At 42.1% G+C, this 25,558-nt stretch overlaps 1 protein-coding gene, 1 long non-coding RNA gene and 2 pseudogenes across 3 annotated transcripts; 3 read left to right on the top strand and 1 right to left on the bottom strand.

The window, feature by feature from the left end:
* Nucleotides 1–5,528: 5,528 nt before the first annotated feature.
* Nucleotides 5,529–5,906, top strand: LOC121467509 (DNA-binding protein HEXBP-like). The gene has a single exon (XM_041708927.1). It carries the CDS (start codon nt 5,529–5,531, stop codon nt 5,904–5,906), a length of 378 nt encoding a protein of 125 aa, XP_041564861.1.
* Nucleotides 5,907–7,046: 1,140 nt separating this feature from the next.
* On the bottom strand, nt 7,047–8,329 carry LOC121467502. Of its 2 annotated transcripts, none has more exons than XR_005977557.1 (3): nt 8,141–8,329; nt 7,867–8,089; nt 7,047–7,214 (listed from the first exon to the last, which is right to left on the bottom strand). It is a non-coding gene; the product is annotated as an uncharacterized LOC121467502 (long non-coding RNA). The 2 variants fall into 2 exon arrangements; XR_005977558.1 differs by having other exon boundaries at nt 7,867–8,066; nt 8,141–8,327.
* Nucleotides 8,330–13,512: 5,183 nt separating this feature from the next.
* Nucleotides 13,513–19,040, top strand: LOC121467508 (annotated as a pseudogene).
* A 144-nt stretch (nt 19,041–19,184) lies between these two features.
* Nucleotides 19,185–23,214, top strand: LOC121467507 (annotated as a pseudogene).
* Nucleotides 23,215–25,558: the final 2,344 nt, after the last annotated feature.

Here is a 25,558-nt window from a genome sequence, read left to right as displayed (position 1 = left end):
CCGCGAGACAGAATTGCTAGTTCGAACCAAAAACATAAAAGTGGGGTGGGTAATAAAATTTAACTTCGAACATGGCTCTCAGCCGAGCTTGGGCAGAATTTTTGGCAAAGAAAATGTTCTTCTATATGTCGAAGAACTAAAAAAAAAAAATAAACAAGAAAGAAAGCAAACTTCGGCAAGCCGAAGTTCATATACCCTTGCAGCTATTGCATGAATTAAATACTTTTGAAAACATTTAAATTATGATTTACTTCAGTATATACTGAAAAACAGTGAAGCTATGATGATTTGCAGCTAAATTATTAGATAGTTATTTTATATATTTTTATTAGTTCTATGGGAGCTATATGATATAGACGTCCGATTTTGATAAAATTTAAACCATAATTCTGAAATAATTAAACATTGCCATATGTCGAAGAACTAAACAAAAAATTAAAAAACAGAAAAGTTATAATTTTTTTTCATTTATTTCTCCGATTGTTCCTATGGGAGCTATATGATATAGTCGTCCGACTTTGATGAAATTTAAACCGTAAATCGAAAATATTTAACCATTACTAAATGCCGAAGAACTAAACAAAACATTAAAAAACAGAAAAGTTATAATTTTTTTTTCATTTATTTTTCCGATTGTTCCTATGGGAGCTATATGCTATAGTCGTCCGATTTTGATGAAATTTAAAACGTAAATCGGAAATATTTAACCATTACTAAATGTCGAAGAACTAAACAAAAAATTAAAAAACAGCAAAGTTATAATTTTTTTTCCTTTATTTTTCCGATTGTTCCTATGGGAGCTATATGCTATAGTCGTCCGATCCGGCTCGTTCCGACTTATATACTACCTGCAATAGAAAGACAACTTTTGGGAAAGTTTCATGCAGATAGCTTTAAAACTGAGAGACTAGTTTGCATATAAACGGACGGACAGACGGACAGACGGACATGGCTAGATCGACTCGCCTAGTGATGCTGATCAAGAATATATATACTTTATAGGGTCGGAGATGTCTCCTTCACTGCGTTGCAAACTTCTGACTGAAATTATAATACCCTCTGCAAGGGTATAAAAACAGCAAAGTTATAATTTTTTTTGTATTTTTTTCCGATTGTTCCTATGGAAGCTATATGATATAGTCGTCCGATTTTGATGAAATTTAACCCATAATTCTGAAATATTTAACCATTACTTTCCGTCGTAGAAATAAAAACAAAATTTAAAAACAGCAAAGTTAAAATTTTTTTAAATTTATTTTTTCGATTGTTCCTATGGGAGCTATATGCTATAGTCGTCCGATCCGGCTCGTTCCGACTTATATACTACCTGCAATATAAAGAAAACTTTGTCGCCAGTTCGAATATCTAAGTTTCCCGCTCCTGGATTTGTCTGCATACTGTTTCCCTTTTTCTTTTTTCAGCAGATCCCTGTATTATTCCTCTGAGTCTGCCATCTCGCCAACATGCTAGGGATTTTATCCGTAATGCTGGGGATTTTATCCCTAATCACCCTGTTCAACATTAGCTCTGTCGGTGGAGCGCCTTTGGTACCGTGTGGAGTAACATTGTACATCAATACGAATCTCTGGATTTCTTTATTGTAGCTGTCGTTATTCCCGTGAGCTATCTTCAAACGTTTCTCAAGAGATCGGTTCATGTTCTCTACTTCACCGTTAGCCTGGGCCTGGGCCTGCCCTTCGTGGGCAAGGTTAAGGATAACTCCTCGTAGTTTTCGTGGAATTACTAACCGGATGCCTCGAAGTAGGATATCACCGACTATAGACAGTTCCAGCCGAAACGGGAATACGGGCTTGACAAAATCGCTTTCCATGAGTCTTGATTAAGACACGTCATTGGATCCACCATCTCCTCATCTAAGACACTCATATCGCTGATATGAAGATGGATTTAGGTATGGATGTTGACAGTACGCGAGACATATGCTCCTCTCCAGCCCAGTCATAAGGTTCTGCATCAGTATGTTGGCACAGTCTTGACAACGAATCAGCAATATTTTCTTTTCCGGTTTTATAAATAACAGAATGTAACCTCAGCAACCACCTTTCAATTCTAGCCGTGGGTCGTGATGTTGGTTTAAAGATCGGCTTTAACGGCTTGTTATCGGTTATTAAGTCAAATTTCATACCAGCCAAATAAAAATGTTTTTCCACACCCCACACTAACGCAAAAGCCTGTTCGGTTTGCGAATATATCTTTTCTACCGGTGAAAGGCTCTTGCTGGCAAATGATATTATCCGTGGGTTGTTAGATTTGTCAAACTGTAATAATATAGCACCAAGAGCCACCGGACTAGCATCCGCAATTAAACAGGTTTTGTCTTTAGGGTTAAAGTATGAGAGTTTTGGTACTGCCGCAATTTTTTCTTGTAATACTTTAAATGCCTTATCCTGCTCTTTTCACCAAACAAATGGTTCATGACTCTTTAATAATTTCCTTAATGGCTTAGTAATGTCTTCCAAGTCAACCACAAATTTAGCCACGTATGTAGCTTGACCAAGAAAACTGCGAATTTCTTCTTTATTTTTGGGAGCTCTGAACTCAGTAATCACACTAACTTTTTCTGGGTCAACTTGGATCCCTTGATCGGACAAAATGTGGCCTAACTTCAAATATACGATTTTATAAGTTCTGTGCATGTCACTTGTCAATTGAGCCAGAGCCATAAATTACGATCTGTCTAAATATTATCACTTGAAATGTTTCCCACACTATACAAAGGACTTTTGCGGGGGTCAAAATATAGCTCTCCCGCTCAGGCCAAAACAGACGTGGTCTCTGCGTAGGCCATAGATAAGAATAGAATACGAATCACACCAATGTTACTTGCTAAGAATCTGATTGAAATAAAAGCAGTTTGAAATTATAACTCAGCAAATGTAGACGTCTTTTATTAGATCGTTCTTACATTTTTGGTCCTTCGAGACACTCTGCAGTTTTCCCCCATCAGTGGTAAGAGACTCAGAGTTATAAACCAGCTCCTTTAATTCTAAAGGTAGCAAAATAAAACATCTCTTGTTGCCCCCCTCCAGTGGTAAGGAACAGAGAATAATACATCAAGCAAAAAGATACAAAAGAATCTTTTTTGTATTTAATAAAGAGCACCTTAGAGTGTTGAAATAAAGCTAAAGGTTGCTATAATACCCATTTTGTTTAATCGTGGTAAGGCGTACTTGAGGCCTTTAACATCAGCTTATACGTTTTTTGTGAACGGAGAATTTAGTGTGCGATACGTAATCAATTAAAAATCGACTATGAGGCTCTTAAAAAAGAGACAGCCATAAAAAAAGAGCATAAACATCCCTTATTAGAGAAAAAATTAAGCAACTTAGGGAATATTTAAACGAAACATTCTAAGAAATACAAAGTGATCAAAAAGAAATTCTCAGAGAATACGAAAAAATAAGATTAATTTCCTCTGACAAAGCATTTCAGAGCTTAAAACGAAAATTAGGGCTTGTAGTGTAGAATTTGATTAAACCCTTAGCGAGGTGGAATTCGATATTCAAAATATTTCAACTGAAATCTATGAACAAATTAAGGGAAAAGTTGCAAGTAATTTGGAGGTGGTTGGTGAAATAGAAAATTTGCAAAGCCTGCCAAAAATTGAGGTGCCCACATTTGACGGTGACGCCAAAGAGTGGGACCTCTTTCAAGAATTGTATATAAAATTTCATCGACACCATTTATGAAGCGATACACATCCTAAAACTGAAGGTCAATCTGTCCGACAAAGTTAATGTGATATTTGCTCAAATGGTGCTCAAAAAATGTAAAACCTAAACTCTTCAACTGTATGAGAGTCACATTAAAAAAAAACAAAAGACATTCAGAAATTATTGGATGTTTTGGATTTTTTTGAGCAGCGGCTGTGTTCGACTTGCTCTGTAAAGGAAGAAAAGCCTATCAGAAAGTCTTCCGGTACACATAATAATTATAGCTTTCCCAGGCCAAATAGTTTTCCAAAGTGGAGTGAACGGTGCCCAATTTGCAAAATGATGGGACACACCGTAACTCAATGCCACAAATTTAAAGGGATAAATCCCGCAGAGCGATTGGATATCGTAAAAAAGGTACAATTATGCACAAGATGTTTAAAACATCATAGCGGGCAAAAATGTACAAGCGAATATTTGTGTTCGCTTTGTAATAAAACCCATCACACAATGCTGCACTTAAATACGCAAAACAGGGAAAAAGTCAACTCTTGTGTGACGGCAACTGAAGCATTTCTTGCAACAGCAAGAATCGAAGTAAAATCTGCCAATGGCGATTTTGAAAGCTTGAGAGCGCTGATTGATAGTGGATCCCAAAGCACTATCATATCAGAAGAGGCAGCGCAAATTCTAAAGCTGCCAAAAATAAAATCTAAAACTGAGATTATTGGGATATCTTCTGAAGGATACATATCCAAATATAAAATAAAAATGTTAATTAAAATCCCCTCATACGAAAAAGCCATTGACCACCGAGGCAATAATATTGCCAAAATTAATGAAAGCTCTTCCTATTAGAGAAATAAATGTAGATAAATCTAAATGGAAAAATTGTTCATTGACTGACCCGGACTTTAATAAGCCAGGCCGAGTTGATGTAATAATTGGAGCAGATTTATATACATGTCGGAGAGTATGTAGTGCAGCATTTCGACAGGTATGACCATGGGTTGTGCTGGTATACTAGATATACTAGATATTAGTTTTGGTAGAATGGGGACAAAGTTTGCGAGCTGAGGCCGAGTGTGGCTTCGTATGCGTTGCTAGGTCTGGTCTCTCTTCTTTTTCTGGTTTGTAGTGTGACGTGAGATAGACACGTGTTTTGGTCCTTAAGAGAGAATTATGAGCAACAAAGGCATTGAAGACTCGCTGCATTTGCCAGAATTAAGTTCAGGCAATCAAGAACCAAACGATCAATTCACCAGCAATGACGACTTACAAGGGGATGAATTTAGTTCTCCGACATCAGAAGTGGGATTCGGCCCTAACCAAACTTTGTCAAGGGATGTCTTCGTGTTGTTGGAGCAACAAAACCGGAATTTTCTGGAACTGGTTAAGAATCTACAGATGCCGGCGAGCACAGTACAACAGACTGGCGAGATTTGCTTGCCGAAATATAATTCGGACATTGCTGGGGTGGATGCAACGCAGTGGTGAGCTACGGTCAACATTATTTTACGAACGAAACCGTTAAGTGACAGCGCTCTTATATTAGCGCTGAGTAAGGCCTTGGAAGGCACAGCGGCCCAGTGGTTATCACAAATATGCTACCCAGGAATAACTTGGCAACAGTTCCGGCAATTGTTTGAGCAGCGTTTCGAGACTTCAGAGACGCCAGCCGCTGTTATTTTTAATCTTCTAAATAGTCGCCCAAGGAACGGTGAGAGCTTGCCTGTTCTTGCGAGCCGCAGCGTGACGTCACTGTGCACAAAATTGCGTAATTTAAATTGTGAACAAATTTCCATCGCTTTGATTCTTGGACATATGGCTAATTTCGACCGGCGTTTACAACGAATGATACACACAACGCATGTCAGCAATCGACGTGAGCTGCAAGCGGAGCTGCAAGTATTCTCTGCGCTGAAGGAGCGTCCTATTGCACCAAACTGGGAACCGGAGACCAAGCGGGCTAAAACAGCGGAACTAAAATGTTATCAGTGTGGAAAACCAGGACATAAAAAGCAAGACTGTAGATCTGGACTAGGATTTCAGTTTTCATCAACTGAAAAGGAGCGGCGTTCTGGGCAGCCTCATCATGGAAGGGCAAATGTAACTTGTTACAAATGCCAGGAGCCGGGGCACATTGCCACAAATTGTCCCAAAAAAGTGCAGAATACCGGATTGGGAGTAAGATCGGAAGAGAGTGGAGCTGTGCACTATGGTGGAGCCTAAATTGAGTATGCTGGTTAATGGTGAGAGATTTCCAATAACATTTGATCCGGAAGCTAAGTGTTCATTAATTAAAGAAAGTACAGTACTACAGTACTTCGAAAATCAAGATTTATATCATTGTTGATGGTAATTCTTTGGTAGTTTTGTTTCACATAGTACCAAATTGTGGAATCAAAAATAATATTGTCATTGGCAGACATATATTGGTTCAATGTTTTTGGTATAGTTTTTGTTTTTTTTTTTTTCATTTGACTGGTTGAATCAACTAAGACTGTTCAAAAGCGACCATATAGATTTGGTTCAAGTGAGAGGGCGCTAGTACGTGGCAAAAATAGAGAATTAATTGAGTATAAAGTTATCAGACCTAGTAAATCTCCATTTGTTATTTGTAAATATAAAATAAATTGTTCAGCAAAAATTTGAGTTGATTATCGGGAATTAAATAAAAATACAGTAGCTGATAAAATTTCATTACCTCTGATATCAGATAAAGTAGCTAGACTTTGGGGAGCAAATTGTTTCACTTCTCTTGTCATGTCTAGTGGATATCATTAGATTCCAGTGCACTCGAAACAATTAAATACTGCTTTTGTTACACCTGATCGGAAGAACGAATTTCTATCGATGCCATTTAGATTAAAGAATGCTTTCTCTGTGTTTCAAAGAACGGTTGGAAATTGTTATAGAAATTGTTGTGAAAGATGAATTTTTATTTAACATTTCAAAATGTTTCTTTCTGAAAACCAATAGTTCGGTACATTGGTTATGAGGTTAACGCGGCGAAAAATTAAAGCAACATCGAAATCAATCGCTACATTACGACAACTCATCGGTTTGATGTCGTATTTTCGCAAATTTCCGAGGATTTTGCACAATTTTTGAACCCTTTGTATTTTCTCACATTTGAAAATAATAGCTTGTTTTGGAGTGTATAGCACTAAGAAATTAGCAAAAGAATAATCACTGTATTAACGAACAAGCCAGTGTTGATTATTTTCAGTGTTGAGACAGGTACCATTTTTTTTTTTACCTAGGTAAGGGAAAAGGTAGTTGCAAATATTTGTACCTAGGTAAAGTAAAAGGTATGCAATTTCTTCTGTACCAAGGTAAAGGTAAAAGGTAAAAAATACAACTTAAAAATTTTTTAAATTTGAAATTTTTATTATCAGTTTCTTTTTCTGAGATACAAAGATATAAACATAAGTCACATTGGTTTCTTTTTTTGAGATCACCGGAAATTTTCACTTCTATTTTTGAATTTTTCGCTTTCAAAGCTTCGTACGAAGAATAACTGTTCGGGTGAACCCTCTGAAAAAAAGTTTCATAATGTTTTAATGTCTTCATTATACTTCTTTAATTTAAACATTATTATGTGCTTAGTCATACATATATTTATAAAAATGTGGTTTAATAAAAAAAAATAGTTTTACATTTTTTGGTGGAAAATAAAAAATAAAAATAAAGAATGACCACCCCATCAATGTCCATAAAATTATGACCATATGTATGTACTTATGTATCCGTCAATTTCTTATTAAAATGCACTTTTAGATTATTTAAACTTATGGAAAATAATTTTCGCGCGAAAAAATGCATGTGCATAGATATGCACATTTACATTTAAACATACACTCCAATAAGCACATATTCATACATATATGATGCATACATAAATATGTGCTTGTTCACATACTCAAATAATTCGAAGGTGCATTAAAAAAAATTGCGGGAATCGTGCTGCTTCATGCTATGATTGTTTAAATGTTTTAATGAAATAGGCACAATCTATACATAAATACATACATATGGTCATATTCACATTGATGACTGCACCACATAAATGTATGAATAAGCACATATGTATGTATATACATATGTTTAAAAGCACATGTGCATGTCTACGCACATGCATTTTTTCGCGCGAAAATTAATTTATCAATTCACTTCACAGTTCACTTACCTTCAGATGTTTATGCAAGTTGCCGGTTGACTTTTCATCAAATTTGATAGTTTTGTTCACACACAGTTTGCACTTCCCGTCCGGTAAAAAGAAAGTAGCATTTAAAATTAATGGTAGCTCCTTTTTTTCTGCGTCTTCTTTGCTCATTTTAAGATTTGTTGTGACGTTTTCTAGGAACCAATGTCATCGACAAAAGTGCACTGTTTAGGTAGCAACGGCATTGCTAATTTAGTATTATACCAAATTCCAACGGAAAATATTTTTGCATTCTTACCATAAAGACCTCTGTGAGTAAGTGGTGGAACTATCATATTTCTAAGTTTTCGATTGCATTGCTGTGAAGCAGGGCTATTTCTAATATGCACAATATTTACATACACGTATGGAAGTACCTAAATACCTTACATAGCTAAAACTTAAGGTAAACGAAAATTCGTACCTAGGTAAGGTAAAAGGTAGCCAAATATTTTTTTACCTAGGTAAAGTAAAAGATACCGAAAAAAATTACCTAGGTACATACCTAGGTACAAGTACCTAGATACACCCCAACACTGATTATTTTTGATCCTTAGTTTCCAATTGATGCTTTTACTAAGTTTGCTTATTTGTTTTGCACCTTCTCTATTGATGCTTATACTTGTATTAACCCACTGAAATCTACGATAGTCATTTAAGGTGTGACAACACATCTAATTGCCGATCAGCAGCGAAGCTTGACTGGTTCAAAGTTTATGCAATTTTGTTCTTATCAATAGATAGATCTACATTTAATTGCCATAGGTGTAAGTCGAGTCAACGGTCAAGTTGAAAGGGTTATGAGAACCCTTAAGAATCTGTTGACGGCTGTTGAGACAAGCTCTATGTCGTGGCAAGAAGCACTAGTGGAGGTACAGCTGGCCCTTCATTTCGCAGTGAACCGTAGTACTAAATGTAGTCCATTAGAACTTTTGATTGGTGAAAATGCTATGCCTCTGGGGCTAATCCTATAAGCGATACTGAAACTGTAATTGACAAGATATAAGAAAACAAATTTTGACGAAAGCAGGGCTAAGGTAATTAGATTCAGTGTGGGTTACTTTGTGCTCGAAAACAGTGTGAAACAGTAAACGAAATCGGATCCAAAGTTTAGAGGTTCTTTCGTTGAGTCATTGAAGGGAGACAGTATGTTGAAAAAAAAAAAAAAAAAAAACACGAAAGTTTGAGAAAGTTACAGGATGTGTAAATTTCAGAGAGCCTGATGCAAATTTTAAAGAACAAAGTCTGTTAGAAAAGTCTTTTGAAACAGAAGAGTGTCGTGAAGCCATGTGATTGGCGATGATCGAAAGTTGCTTTAGAAATGAGGTTAAAGTATTGGGCGATGAACGAGCGATGTGGTTGATGAATTCGTGAAGCCAAGTATTGGGCGATGAACGAGCGATGTGGTTGATGAATTCGTGAAGCCAAGTATTGGGCGATGAACGAGCGATGTGGTTGATGAATTCGTGAAGCCAAGTATTGGGCGATGGACGAGCGATGTGGTTGAAGAATTCGAGAAGCTTAGTGTTGGGCGATGGACGAGCTGAGAGCATAATAAAAAGCGTGAGCCAATGTGTTTGGCGATTGATGAATATTCCAAAGTTGGCTAGTATAAGACAAGATATGTTTCATGGATTATGACTTAATGATTTGTAATGATTAATTTATAATTTGATAATGTTTAAATGATCTTTTGACTGGAAATGTAAATGAAAGAAATGGTTTATAAGAAAACGTAATGATTTGAAATATTCTATGAAATTGAGATTACTTGGTTAAGTTTTTCTGAAGTAGTCAATAGTATTATAATGTTGGAATGAAACTAAGAGGTTTATTGTAGTATTGTAATTATTGTAGACACGAGGACGTGTCTATGTCAGAGTGGCCGTATCGGAGAGTATGTAGTGCAGCATTTCGACAGGTATGACCATGGGTTGTGCTGGTATACTAGATATACTAGATATTAGTTTTGGTAGAATGGGGACTCAGTTTGCGAGCTGAGGCCGAGTGTGGCTTCGTATGCGTTGCTAGGTCTGGTCTCTCTTCTTTTTCTGGTTTGTAGTGTGACGTAAGATAGACACGTGTTTTGGTCCTTAAGAGAGAATTATGAGCAACAAAGCCATCGCAGACTCGCTGCATTTGCCAGAATTAAGTTCAGGCAATCAAGAACCAAACGATCAATTCACCAGCAATGACGACTTACAAGGGGATGAATTTAGTTCTCCGACATACACATATCTTAAAGAAAGGTATGGCAAAAATTAATGGCCTGTTAGGTCAAGTTACTCATTTCGGGTGTATTGCTTCTGGGTGTACTAAGTCTAAGGGTACTCACTCAACAGTTGCAACTACTATTGAATAACAATATTTAAAACGATTCTGGGAATTGGAAAATGAGGATAAAAATAATATTGAAACCGAAATTTGTGAAAATAATTTTATTAAAACCACCACAATTAATTTAAGTGGGAGGTATATTGTCAGGATTCCATTTAAAGACGATACATCCTTAGGGGACTCCAAACCACAGGCAATGGCACGGCTAATAAATATGGAGAAAAAATTCCAGCGGAATGAGAAACTTAGAGATTCCTTTAAATGATTTATAAAAGAATATATTGATCTTGGACATATGGTTGAGTCGAAGAAGGAGGGAAAATATTACCTACCTCACGAAGCCGTAGTTAGGGACTCAAGTCTAACTACAAAATTAAGAGTAGTGTTTCACGCTTCGGCCAAAACTACTAACCACAAAAGTCTTAATGACATAATGTGGGTTGGACCTAGAGTCCAAAAAGAAATTTTTGAGATAATTTTAAATTGGCGTAAATGGGAATACGTTATATCTGTAGACATAGAAAAAATTATTGATGACAAAGGTCAAGAATATCAATATATATTATGGAGAGATTCTCCTGAAGATAAGATAAAGTCCTATAAATTAAAAACAGTAACCTACGGTACTGCATCTGCTCCATATTTGGCTACTAGAGTTCTGGTAGATATAGCAGATAAGTGTAAAAATAAAGAAATTGGTAATATAATTAGAAATGACTTCTACATGGATGATCTCATGACAGGATCCGATTCAGTGGAAAACGCCATTAATATTATAGAGCAAATTTCCAGCGAGCTTAATAAAGTTAACCTGAATTTAAGGAAATGGATTTCTAACACACCAGAAATATTAAAAGTTGTAGAGGATACAGATGATAACAAGTTAATAACTATTGTCAAAACATTGGGACCTCAATGGGAACCCCAAAAAGACAACTTTAAATTTAACGTTAATTTAGGAATTTCTAAAAAAGAAAAAAGGCGATCAGTTCTTTCCACACTATCGAAAATTTACGACCCATTAACCAGTAACCATTACAGGGAAGCTATTTGTGCAAAAACTTTGGATTTCTGAAAATAGCTGGGATCAGGAATCATCAAATGATGATGCCCAGGAATGGTCGGATAATAAAGAAAAACTTTTATTATTCGAGAAAATCCAGATACCGAGATGGATTCAAAGCAAATTGAATTCGTTTATTGAATTGCACGGGTTACAATAGTAGCCAGCAAAAGCAGAGTAAATCCCATTAAAAATAGGAAAACAATTCCGAAACTAGAGCTGTGTGCAGTTCATCTATTGAGTAAATTAATAAACAAAATTAAAGAATCAATTAATAATGCTGCAAAAATATACGCATGGAGTGGTCAAAGCAAAATCAAATTTATTAAACATAGGACAGATGAAATTCGAAGATATACCGATGTAGAATGGAATCACGTTAAATCAGAAGATATTCCAGCAGATGCGGCGTCTTCTGGTGAATTAATAAATTTTGGACTTTGGTGGAATGGGCCAAATTGATTAAAAGAATCAAAAGAAAATTGGCCGACTCACTCAATTGCAGCAGAAGAAATAAGTGTTCATGCAGTGTTGACTTCTGAGGATGATATTATCCAAAATTTATTTGGAAAATATTCATGCATGCACAAGTTAACAAGAATAATTTGCTACATAGTTCGGTTTATTAATATTAAAACCAAAAATTCAACTTATCCGTGTTACTTAACGGCTAAGGAGATAAAGTATGCAGAACTATTAATAGTAAAAAAAGGAGCAGAAATATCAATTTAGTGCAGAGTTCCACAGTTTATATAATAATAAAGAAATACAAATCAATTCAAAAATTTTAAGCCTGCATCCATTTCTTGATCATTATAATATTATAACTTTGCTGTTTTTTAATTTTTTTTTAGTTCTTCGACATATAGCAATGTTCAATTATTTCAGAATTATGCTTTAAATTTTATCAAAATCGGACGACTATATCATATAGCTCCCATAGAAATAATAAAAATATATAAAATAACTATCAAATAATTGAGCTGCAAATCATCATAGCTTCAATGTTTTTAAACATATACGCAAGTAAATCATAATTTTAATGTGTTCAGGCCACGAAGGAGCACCCGGTATTCCCGGCTTTCCGCTCTCCCCATCTGCTCTCCGCTCTCACGCAGCTTCCCTTTTCCCCACCACGAAGTCTCCATGAAGTCTCCACTGCGCTCTGAAGAAAATTAGAATAAGTTAGAATAGTCAGTTCGATTTACATAGTGAATAAAAGTGGTTGCGCCCACCCCCTACCATCGAAACACCTTCGACTCGTCATTTCAACTACAGGACCTGTGCACCTTTCAGGACCCTCCATAGGACTCGGCCACCCCTCTCCGTTCATTTTTGGTCCTTCGAGCCGGATAAACCCTTCCTTTTGTAGGCGTTTTCCATTAACCAGGTTTTCTTAAATTTTTGTTGTGTCGCCGGATAAACCCTTCCTTTTGTAGGCATATTACATATTTTTCTCTGAGCGAAAAGTTGCATTTTACATTCACATTTAAATACATTCTACAGTCCACTTATCTCCAAAACAAACAAAAAATCACAATTACAAACAATACACATACCCGCCGGCAAGAAATATTAACTATTTTTCACCTCTCCTGGTAAAAAAAAATTACATGCAACCATACATTTACATTTTTCCCGTCGGCGCTTCAAATAAAATACAAAATTGTCTAATCGCATTTTTTACTTACATATTACTCTCTGATCTACTTACATTTTATTCTCTGAGCGAAAATACATATTTACAGAGGCTTCATACTTACATATTTTTTTTGTGAGCGAGTATACACTTACAGATGCTTCATACTTACATATTTTTTCTCTGAGCGAGCGTACATATTTACAGAGGCTTCATACTTACATATTTTTCTCTGAGCGAAAATACATATTTTACAGTGCAGCCTCTTACATATGGTTATTTGACCAAAATACATATATGAACATTTGATTTCAGCTATTCATGGGCGGAGGTGCAGGAAGGAACAGGGGGCTCATGCACAAAATCAATATTTGTTTTTTTTCTCGTCTGGTTAATTGAAAAATTTCCAATTCCAACATTCCGGAAAAAGCCCAAATCCATAAAAACTCCGCAATACTACTTTTTTCAAATCGTTCCACACACCTACAATTCCGCATTTTTTTCATCCAAACTGACACAAACATAGTGTGGCGAGATCCACAGCTATTCGCGTGCGTTTTTGGTCTTAGTATGCCCGGTGGAGACGATAAGAAAAAGGTATCTGCTTCCACCTTGAGCAAAACCAAGTCCACGCTCTCGCCGCTGGCAACCAAAAGCTCCAAGAGCCCACCAAGCATCGTGGTGAAGCCGGCTACGCCAAAAACTCCAAGTTCATTAAGTCCAAACGCCAAACCCGCTACTTCCAGTTCAAGGGTGACTCGATCCATACAAAAAATGGCTTCGACTGCTTACGAGTTAGCGTTAAATAAGTTCATTGCGGTCTCAGATCGTCTAAGCGATCTCGAAAGCAGAACCAACACTCCTGGGAACGAAACTCCAAGCGTTTCCATGCTCCAAATCCGTCGGGAGCAAGTCCGAGTGTTATGGGACAAGGTGGAGAAAGAGTTCGACGTATGCTCAGAGTGCATTACGGCAGCAGGCGAGGATGCAGCGTCCACATTGTCCATTCTCAAGTCAATGTATAACTACTGTTATACAGTGTATGAGAGATACGCCGCTCAGCTCACAGATATAATCCAACAGGGCACAGCTCCGCCAGCTCAAGCTCAAGCCCCTTCCCAGAACTATATCTCCTCTGGCTGTCGGCTGCCTCCGTGCGACACAGAGGTTTTCTCAGGCGATTACCTACGCTGGCCCACTTTCCGGGACCTTTTTACAGCGATATATATAAATAATCCAAGGCTCACGCCTTTGGAAATCTGTTTCACTTAAACGCTAAAACGAGCGGTGACGCGCATGCCATCATCGCAAATTCCCCTCTCACCAACGATGGCATTCGCTCAGCTTGGGATAACCGAACTGAGCGGTTCGACAACAAGCGATTGCTAGTAAATAGCCAGCTTAAAATCCTCTTCAACCTCCAGTCGATTTCGCAAGAATCTGGGGCAGCTCTTCAGGAACTGCAAACTACGATTCAAGGCTGTCTGAACGCCTTGGAACTGTCCGGAATCCTGATTACGGATTGGGACTGCATTCTTGTCTATATGTGTTCGTCAAAGCTCCCCAAGCTTACACTTTCCTAATGGGAGCAGCCCTTGTACGATAAAGCCGCAATTCCAAAATGGGTTGACCTGAACACCTTTCTCACTGAGCGCCATCGAACCCTCGAGGCCATAGATGACGTGCGACCTTCTGGGTCAAGTCATTCGCAGTCCAAAGCAACGAACGCTAGCGGGTCTTTAAGCAGAATAAATTCTTATGAGACTAAGATAGTTCCGAAGCCGAGACGTTGCGATCTGTGATCAAGGGAAAGCCACCCTATACGCACTTGTCCACGTTTCCTCCAAATGAGAGTAGACGAGCGGGCCGCCTATATCCGAAACAAGCAATTGTGCTTGAACTGCTTTGCCCGAGGGCACCAGCTTCGGGACTGCACAAGCACCCACAGCTGCTTCACCTGCCGCAGTCGCCACCATACGCTGCTGCACCGAAGCAACCCTTTTGCCAGCCCTCCAAGTCGGCCTGATGTTCCCATGTCACGACCAGCAACTTCGACAGAAGGCTCAGCCGCTTCCGATGACCAGTCGGGAGTGCAAGTCTGTTTTGCGTCAGGTGCAAGATCGGTTCTGCTGGGGACAGCCATCATAAATATTTGCCACCTGGGTTCGAATTTCCAAGCTTGTGCTCTTATCGACTCAGGATCCGAAGCAACATTTGTGACAGAGCGTCTGTTCAATCTTTTCAAATTACCCTTCCAAGTCGTCCAAGCCCAAGTCTCAGGCTTAAATCAGACAGTGTCCGCTCAGTCCAAGAAGCTCTGTCATTTTACAATCAGATCTCCAAGTAGGCCCGCTCTGCAGTTAGAGACGTCAGCCTATGTCCTTCCTCAACTGGCAGGGAATCTGCCTTCCTACCCAATTCCGCAAGACTTTCTTCGAAATCTTCCCGATTTACCATTGGCGGATCCGAAGTTTTACGAGAGCGCACAGATAGATGTTCTGGTAGGAGCCGACATTCTGCCTTCGGTTCTCCTAAATGGGGCAAAAACAAACATCTGTGGCTCCCTTCTTGGACAAGAAACAATTTTCGAGTGGGTGCTCACGTGGCCAGTATCCGCTTCCACCCAGAGTCAGATTGCCACCTTCTCTACGCAAATTTCCCAAGCGTACGACAATGGCTTAGATAAAATCCTCACCAAATTCTGGGAGGTGGAGGATCTACTAATAAAGTTGGTAAAGGAATCCGATTCCGTCTGCGAAGAGAATTTTCTCCGAACGACCACGAGAGATGCGAACGGCAGATACGTCGTAACCCTACCTTTTCGCGACCCGGAACATCCAGGGTCAGGGTTAGGGTACTCCAGGTCTTTTGCGTTATCTCAATTTTTGAGAAACGAGCAACGCTTAAAAAGAGACATTCCACTAAAGATACGATACGACTCAGTGATTCAAGAATATCTGGATCTGAACCATATGAGAGAGGTCTTTCCTACCCACGATTTCGCCAGCTACTACCTTCCACATCATGCCGTACTTAAGCCTGAGATCACTACTACAAAGCTGCGCGTAGTATTCAACGCATCCAGTCCTTCTGCGAATGGGGCCAGTTTAAATGATATCCTTCATGCTGGCCCAGTCTTACAGTCCGACCTTACCATTCAAATCCTAAAGTGGCGGTATTTTCAATACGTGTTTAGCGCCGATATTGAAAAGATGTATCGGCAGATCTGGGTAGATCCGAAGCACACGCCTTTCCAGCGGATATTGCTCCGTAATCCTGATGGGGACATCCGAAAGTTCGAGTTGAAAACGGTCACCTTTGGAGTCAATTGCGCTCCGTACCTGGCCATTCGCGTGCTTCAACAACTGGCAACTGACGTACAACACAGCCATCCTAAAGCTAGTGATGTCATTCGTCATTTTATGTATGTAGATGATGTCCTAGCTGGCGCCGACTCTAAAGAGACGCTCGGCTCTCGATTCAAGAGCTACAAAGTGCCCTCAACTCCGCTGGGTTTCCATTGAGAAAATGGACGTCCAATTATAAGGATATTTTGGCTCACATTCCGAGTGACCATCTCCTGCGCTCCGATTTTCTGGAGATCGATGCCGAAAGCACGGCAAAAACGCTCGGTGTCCGTTGGAAAGCCACATCTGATGAATATTTCTTTGTTCCGCCCAAATTATCCGATGAATCGTCCCTTAAAAATGCCAGGTTCTGTCACAAATTGCCATATTGTTTGACCCTGCAGGGTGGCTCGCGCCCTTCGTAGTGCGTGCGTAAATATTCATGCAGGAGATTTGGCTGCAGGACCTGGGGTGGGACGACGAACTTCCAAGTGATCTGTGTCTGAGATGGCAGAGCTTTCTACAAAGCTATTCTGCCTTAAATCGAATCCGCATTCCAAGGTGGGTCTCCTTCCGACCAGAATTCAGAGTCGAGCATCACGGTTTTTGTGACGCGTCTCAACCGGCATACGGTGCTGCGATCTATGTACGAGTGAAAGTGGGGCATACGACTATGGTGCACCTTCTCACTGCAAAGACGCGAGTTGCGCCGGTAAAAACGGTATCGCTTCCCAGATTAGAGCTTTGCGGGGCCTTGTTACTTGCTGAAATGGCAGCATGTGTTCTTCCGAGAATGCCAATACTCACATCCGAACTCTTCTGCTGGACAGACTCCACCATTGTGCTCGCATGGTTAAACAAGCCAGCTTGCCAGTGGACTACTTTTGTTGCCAATAGGGTGACCAAGATTACCCAGTCTACAAAGGCCGAGAAGTGGTCGCATGTTCAATCCGAACACAATCCCGCAGACCTGGCCAGTAGAGGGGTAGCACTTCAGGAATTGGTCGACAATCCTCCTTGGTGGCATGGTCCCGCATGGTTGCAAAAGCCACGCAGCCAATGGCCAAGTCAGGGTGACAATTCCCATGCGACCGAGCTAGAGAAACGTCCCCTTAAGTCCTACGTCGCAACTATTCCGTCTGAAGATTTCCTTGACCGTTTTTCCAAGTTCGACAAAGCACTGCGGGTTCTCGCTTATGTCAATCGTTTCATCCAGCGATGCAAAAAAAAAGCAACACCCTCTGATAAGCACCTGCTAGCTGCGGAAATTTCCGCCGCGGAACGACTACTTATTCTGAATACTCAGCGCAGAGACTTCTCCCATGATTATCACTGCTTAAGTGAAAAGCGCTCTGTGCCTTCTTCAAGTTCTATCCTGAGCATGAACCCGTTCATAGATCAACATGGTCTGATAAGAGCGTGCGGTCGCGTGACGGCCTCCGACCGCCTTCAATATGATGAACGGCATTTTGTTATCCTTCCATATAGCTGCCCACTTTCTCGCCTACTTGCCCAGTTCACTCATCGCATAATCCTCCATGGCGGCAACCAGTTAATGGTACGCCTCATTCGGTCAAGATACTGGATACCAAAACTAAAGAACTTAGTAAATTCAATAGTAAACTCCTGCAAGGTATGCGTGATCTACAAGAAAAGGCTACAAACACAGTTGATGGGCACTTTGCCAAAAAACCGTGCGTCGTTCTCCCGACCATTTACGTACACGGGAATGGACTTCGCCGGCCCGTTCGAAATTAAAAATTATACCGGAAGAGCATGTCTCATAACAAAAGGATATGTGTTAGTGTTCGTTTGTTTTTCCACCAAGGCCATCCACTTAGAGCCTACCTCTGATCTCACGACCGAGAAGTTTCTCGCCGCTTTCGCTCTCTTCGTTTCCCGGAGAGAGTGTCCTCGACAAGTCCAGTCTGACAACGAAAAAACCTTTCTCGCGACTTCCTTCAGGCTGTAAAAGAGTCTGTGACAGATGCCTATGGTCTTCAGCAGCTCACCTGGCAATTTATACCTCCGGGAGCCCCTCACATGGGAGGCCTATGGTGTTAAAAGCTTTAAAACACTGTTCTATAAGTCCACAGCCACTCGAAAATATACTTTCGAAGAGCTTTCGACGCTTCTGGCAAAAATTTAAGCTTGCCTAAATTCCAGGCCACTCTCCCCTATGTCTGAAGACCCTACCGAACTATTGGCCCTGACACCAGGACCTCTCCTGTCTACCGCGGAACCAGAAGTCAAAGGGGACACTATGATCAACCGCTGGCAGCATCTATGCGATGGAAGGAAGAATACCTTAAAGAACTCCAGAAGCGCAATAAGTGGCAGGCCCCCGCGAATAATCTTCACGTCGGCGACATGGTTGTCATAAAGGACGAGAATTTGCCTTCCGACGAGTGGCGGCTCGGCAGAATTGACTCTGTCTTCCCAGGAGCCGATGGCAATGTCCGTGTAGTAGACATCCGCACGGCACGCGGGTTTGTCAAATGTCCAATAACCAAAGTCGTACTTCTGCCTGTGGAGCCTTCAAAACTTCCACAATAAATTGGCCCACATTTCTTAGTCCTAAGTTGTTATCCACAAATCCTAATATGATTTCCCTTTATTCACCTTCATTCATCCATGATCTAGATCAGAAAAATGGCTCCCCGAACACGCACCGAAGAACCCCTGGACGGCAGACGTACTCGAGGTATTAAATCCTACCGCTGCCGAGTCTGCAAGGGAGTCCATCCTCTACGGAAGTGTAGCAGGTTTCTGAAGCTGAGCGCTGAGAAGCGGCTTCGTGCAGTCTTGGTAAACAAGTATTGCTCGAACTGTCTTGCCCACGACCACTCGAAAGCTGACTTTCGTAGTGGAAAATGCAAGAAGTGCCAACGGAACCACCACACGCTGCTGCATATGCATGAGCGGTCTAATTCTGGGCAGCGTTCGCGCCGGCAAAATCCGCCAAATCGCCAAATCTGGGGCAGCTCTAAAGGAACTGCAAACTACGATTCAAGGCTGTCTGAACGCCTTGGAACTGTCCGGAATCCTGATTACGGATTGGGACTGCATTCTTGTCTATATGTGTTCGTCAAAGCTCCCCAAGCTTACACTTTCCTTATGGAAGCAGTCCTTGCACGATAAAGCCGCTATTCCAAAATGGGTTGACCTGAACACCTTTCTCACTGAGCGCCATCGAACCCTCGAGGCCATAGATGACGTGCGACCTTCTGGGTCAAGTCATTCGCAGTCCAAAGCAACGAACGCTAGCGGGTCTTTAAGCAGAATAAATTCTTATGAGACTAAGATAGTTCCGAAGTTCCGAGACGTTGCGATCTGTGATCAAGGGAAAGCCACCCTATACGCACTTGTCCACGTTTCCTCCAAATGAGAGTAGACGAGCGGGCCGCCTATATCCGAAACAAGCAATTGTGCTTGAACTGCTTTGCCCGAGGGCACCAGCTTCGGGACTGCACAAGCACCCACAGCTGCTTCACCTGCCGCAGTCGCCACCATACGCTGCTGCACCGAAGCAACCCTTTTGCCAGCCCTCCAAGTCGGCCTGATGTTCCCATGTCACGACCAGCAACTTCGACAGAAGGCTCAGCCGCTTCCGATGACCAGTCGGGAGTGCAAGTCTGTTTTGCGTCAGGTGCAAGATCGGTTCTGCTGGGGACAGCCATCATAAATATTTGCCACCTGGGTTCGAATTTCCAAGCTTGTGCTCTTATCGACTCAGGATCCGAAGCAACATTTGTGACAGAGCGTCTGTTCAATCTTTTCAAATTACCCTTCCAAGTCGTCCAAGCCCAAGTCTCAGGCTTAAATCAGACAGTGTCCGCTCAGTCCAAGAAGCTCTGTCATTTTACAATCAGATCTCCAAGTAGGCCCGCTCTGCAGTTAGAGACGTCAGCCTATGTCCTTCCTCAACTGGCAGGGAATCTGCCTTCCTACCCAATTCCGCAAGACTTTCTTCGAAATCTTCCCGATTTACCATTGGCGGATCCGAAGTTTTACGAGAGCGCACAGATAGATGTTCTGATAGGAGCCGACATTCTGCCTTCGGTTCTCCTAAATGGGGCAAAAACAAACATCTGTGGCTCCCTTCTTGGACAAGAAACAATTTTCGAGTGGGTGCTCACGTGGCCAGTATCCGCTTCCACCCAGAGTCAGATTGCCACCTTCTCTACGCAAATTTCCCAAGCGTACGACAATGGCTTAGATAAAATCCTCACCAAATTCTGGGAGGTGGAGGATCTACTAATAAAGTTGGTAAAGGAATCCGATTCCGTCTGCGAAGAGAATTTTCTCCGAACGACCACGAGAGATGCGAACGGCAGATACGTCGTAACCCTACCTTTTCGCGACCCGGAACATCCAGGGTCAGGGTTAGGGTACTCTAGGTCTTTTGCGTTATCTCAATTTTTGAGAAACGAGCAACGCTTAAAAAGAGTCATTCCACTAAAGATTCGATACGACTCAGTGATTCAAGAATATCTGGATCTGAACCATATGAGAGAGGTCTTTCCTACCCACGATTTCGCCAGCTACTACCTTCCACATCATGCCGTACTTAAGCCTGAGATCACTACTACAAAGCTGCGCGTAGTATTCAACGCATCCAGTCCTTCTGCGAATGGGGCCAGTTTAAATGATATCCTTCATGCTGGCCCAGTCTTACAGTCCGACCTTACCATTCAAATCCTAAAGTGGCGGTATTTTCAATACGTGTTTAGCGCCGATATTGAAAAGATGTATCGGCAGATCTGGGTAGATCCGAAGCACACGCCTTTCCAGCGGATATTGTTCCGTAATCCTGATGGGGACATCCGAAAGTTCGAGTTGAAAACGGTCACCTTTGGAGTCAATTGCGCTCCGTACCTGGCCATTCGCGTGCTTCAACAACTGGCAACTGACGTACAACACAGCCATCCTAAAGCTAGTGATGTCATTCGTCATTTTATGTATGTAGATGATGTCCTAGCTGGCGCCGACTCTAAAGAGACGCTCGGCTCTCGATTCAAGAGCTACAAAGTGCCCTCAACTCCGCTGGGTTTCCATTGAGAAAATGGACGTCCAATCATAAGGATATTTTGGCTCACATTCCGAGTGACCATCTCCTGCGCTCCGATTTTCTGGAGATCGATGCCGAAAGCACGGCAAAAACGCTCGGTGTCCGTTGGAAAGCCACATCTGATGAATATTTCTTTGTTCCGCCCAAATTATCCGATGAATCGTCCCTTAAAAATGCCAGGTTCTGTCACAAATTGCCATATTGTTTGACCCTGCAGGGTGGCTCGCGCCCTTCGTAGTGCGTGCGTAAATATTCATGCAGGAGATTTGGCTGCAGGACCTGGGGTGGGACGACGAACTTCCAAGTGATCTGTGTCTGAGATGGCAGAGCTTTCTACAAAGCTATTCTGCCTTAAATCGAATCCGCATTTTAAGGTGGGTCTCCTTCCGACCAGAATTCAGAGTCGAGCATCACGGTTTTTGTGACGCGTCTCAAACGGCATACGGTGCTGCGATCTATGTACGAGTGAAAGTGGGGCATACGACTATGGTGCACCTTCTCACTGCAAAGACGCGAGTTGCGCCGGTAAAAACGGTATCGCTTCCCAGATTAGAGCTTTGCGGGGCCTTGTTACTTGCTGAAATGGCAGCATGTGTTCTTCCGAGAATGCCAATACTCACATCCGAACTCTTCTGCTGGACAGACTCCACCATTGTGCTCGCATGGTTAAACAAGCCAGCTTGCCAGTGGACTACTTTTGTTGCCAATAGGGTGACCAAGATTACCCAGTCTACAAAGGCCGAGAAGTGGTCGCATGTTCAATCCGAACACAATCCCGCAGACCTGGCCAGTAGAGGGGTAGCACTTCAGGAATTGGTCGACAATCCTCTTTGGTGGCATGGTCCCGCATGGTTGCAAAAGCCACGCAGCCAATGGCCAAGTCAGGGTGACAATTCCCATGCGACCGAGCTAGAGAAACGTCCCCTTAAGTCCTACGTCGCAACTATTCCGTCTGAAGATTTCCTTGACCGTTTTTCCAAGTTCGACAAAGCACTGCGGGTTCTCGCTTATGTCAATCGTTTCATCCAGCGATGCAAAAAACAAGCAACACCCTCTGATAAGCACCTGCTAGCTGCGGAAATTTCCGCCGCGGAACGACTACTTATTCTGAATACTCAGCGCAGAGACTTCTCCCATGATTATCACTGCTTAAGTGAAAAGCGCTCTGTGCCTTCTTCAAGTTCTATCCTGAGCATGAACCCGTTCATAGATCAACATGGTCTGATAAGAGCGTGCGGTCGCGTGACGGCCTCCGACCGCCTTCAATATGATGAACGGCATTTTGTTATCCTTCCATATAGCTGCCCACTTTCTCGCCTACTTGTCCAGTTCACTCATCGCATAACCCTCCATGGCGGCAACCAGTTAATGGTACGCCTCATTCGGTCAAGATACTGGATACCAAAACTAAAGAACTTAGTAAATTCAATAGTAAACTCCTGCAAGGTATGCGTGATCTACAAGAAAAGGCTACAAACACAGTTGATGGGCACTTTGCCGAAAAACCGTGCGTCGTTCTCCCGACCATTTACGTACACGGGAATGGACTTCGCCGGCCCGTTCGAAATTAAAAATTATACCGGAAGAGCATGTCTCATAACAAAAGGATATGTGTTAGTGTTCGTTTGTTTTTCCACCAAGGCCATCCACTTAGAGCCTACCTCTGATCTCACGACCGAGAAGTTTCTCGCCGCTTTCGCTCTCTTCGTTTCCCGGAGAGAGTGTCCTCGCAAGTCCAGTCTGACAACGAAAAAACCTTTCTCGCGACTTCCTTTAGGCTGTAAAAGAGTCTGTGACAGATGCCTATGGTCTTCAGCAGCTCACCTGGCAATTTATACCTCCGGGAGCCCCTCACATGGGAGGCCTATGGTGTTAAAAGCTTTAAAACACTGTTCTATAAGTCCACAGCCACTCGAAAATATACTTTCGAAGAGCTTTCGACGCTTGTGGCAAAAATTTAAGCTTGCCTAAATTCCAGGCCACTCTCCCCTATGTCTGAAGACCCTACCGAACTATTGGCCCTGACACCAGGACCTCTCCTGTCTACCGCGGAACCAGAAGTCAAAGGGGACACTATGATCAACCGCTGGCAGCATCTAAAGGTTCTCCATCAGCAGTTTCATATGCGATGGAAGGAAGAATACCTTAAAGAACTCCAGAAGCGCAATAAGTGGCAGGCCCCCGCGAATAATCTTCACGTCGGCGACATGGTTGTCATAAAGGACGAGAATTTGCCTTCCGACGAGTGGCGGCTCGGCAGAATTGACTCTGTCTTCCCAGGAGCCGATGGCAATGTCCGTGTAGTAGACATCCGCACGGCACGCGGGTTTGTCAAATGTCCAATAACCAAAGTCGTACTTCTGCCTGTGGAGCCTTCAAAACTTCCACAATAAATTGGCCCACATTTCTTAGTCCTAAGTTGTTATCCACAATTCCTAATATGATTTCCCTTTATTCACCTTCATTCATCCATGATCTAGATCAGAAAAATGGCTCCCCGAACACGCACCGAAGAACCCCTGGACGGCAGACGTACTCGAGGTATTAAATCCTACCGCTGCCGAGTCTGCAAGGGAGTCCATCCTCTACGGAAGTGTAGCAGGTTTCTGAAGCTGAGCGCTGAGAAGCGGCTTCGTGCAGTCTTGGTAAACAAGTATTGCTCGAACTGTCTTGCCCACGACCACTCGAAAGCTGACTGTCGTAGTGGAAAATGCAAGAAGTGCCAACGGAACCACCACACGCTGCTGCATATGCATGAGCGGTCTAATTCTGGGTAGCGTTCGCGCCGGCAAAATCCGCCAAATCGCCCGACGCCTGCGTCAAGGCAACGCTCAGCCTTCCCTACACCAGCTCCGTCGCTTTCATCGCTGCTACCACTTCACAGCATCAACGTCCTTCCGACTGCTTCGGTGATGGTGAAGACCGGAAGCAAGACTTTCGAGACCGCAGCTTTAAACGACCCTTGCACACCAGTGAGCTGCATCGACGCTTCTCGGGCCGCCGCATTTCGGTTGCCAACGACCAGTGTTGGTGACGACAAGGTGTGCAACCCGACGATCTAGTCCAAATGCGGGACGACCAAGATGGAGATGGTGTTCAAAGTCGATCCCAAGGTGGGCATTCGCACACCGACTCGGACACTCAACGACGCCGTCCGTACCAAATTTAAGGGCATACAGCTCGCGGATGAGCGGTTCTATCTTCCCGCCACAATTTCTGTCATTCTTGGGGCGGACGTGTACCCCAAGGTGATCCAGTCGGGGTTCCTGATGGTCGACGAAGGACTGCCGGTCGCCCAGAAGACGGTTTTTGGGTGGATCATTTCCGGGGCCTGCCACCAACCTTAGAAGCCATCTTCTTTTGCAACGCTAGCGATTGTAAGGGGGCGGAATGTTCAGGCCACGAAGGAGCACCCGGTATTCCCGGCTTTCCGCTCTCCCCATCTGCTCTCCGCTCTCACGCAGCTTCCCTTTTCCCCACCACGAAGTCTCCATGAAGTCTCCACTGCGCTCTGAAGAGCATTAGAATAAGTTAGAATAGTCAGTTCGATTTACATAGTGAATAAAAGTGGTTGCGCCCACACCCTACCATCGAAACACCTTCGACTCGTCATTTCAACTACAGGACCTGTGCACCTTTCAGGACCCTCCATAGGACTCGGCCACCCCTCTCCGTTCATAATGTTTTCAAAAATATTTAATTCTTGCAATAGCTGCAAGGGTATATGAACTTCGGCTTGCCGAAGTTTGCTTCCTTTCTTGTTTTTTTTAGTTCTTCGAGATATCGTAATGGTTAAATATTTCAGAATTACGGTTTAAATTTCATCAAAATCGGACGACTATATCATATAGCTCCCATAGGAACAATCGATAAAAAATACAAAAAAAATAAATAGTAAATTCTAATTTAAATGTTTTCAAAGATGTTAAATTATTGCAATAGCTGTAAGGGTATATGAACTTCGGCTTGCCGAAGTTTGCTTTCTTTCTTGTTGAATACAGGTATTGATTACGCAGGACCTTATTATATTAGATGTTCCAAAAATAGAGGTCAGAAAACGTATAAAGGGTATATAGCAGTATTTGTGTGCATGTCAACAAAAGCGATACATTTAGAAGTAGTAAGCGATTTAACTTCTGATGCCTTTTTAGCGGAGCTCAAAAGGCTTATCGCAAGAAGAGGAAAGTGTGCTGCTACTTATTCCGACAATGGAACAAATT

Source organism: Drosophila elegans, unplaced genomic scaffold, assembly GCF_018152505.1.
Source record: "Drosophila elegans isolate 14027-0461.03 unplaced genomic scaffold, ASM1815250v1 contig_433, whole genome shotgun sequence".
Taxonomy (NCBI): Eukaryota; Metazoa; Arthropoda; class Insecta; order Diptera; family Drosophilidae; genus Drosophila; species Drosophila elegans.
The sequence above is the reverse complement of the archived record's forward strand: the minus strand, read 5'-3'. Positions and strand labels throughout refer to the sequence as shown.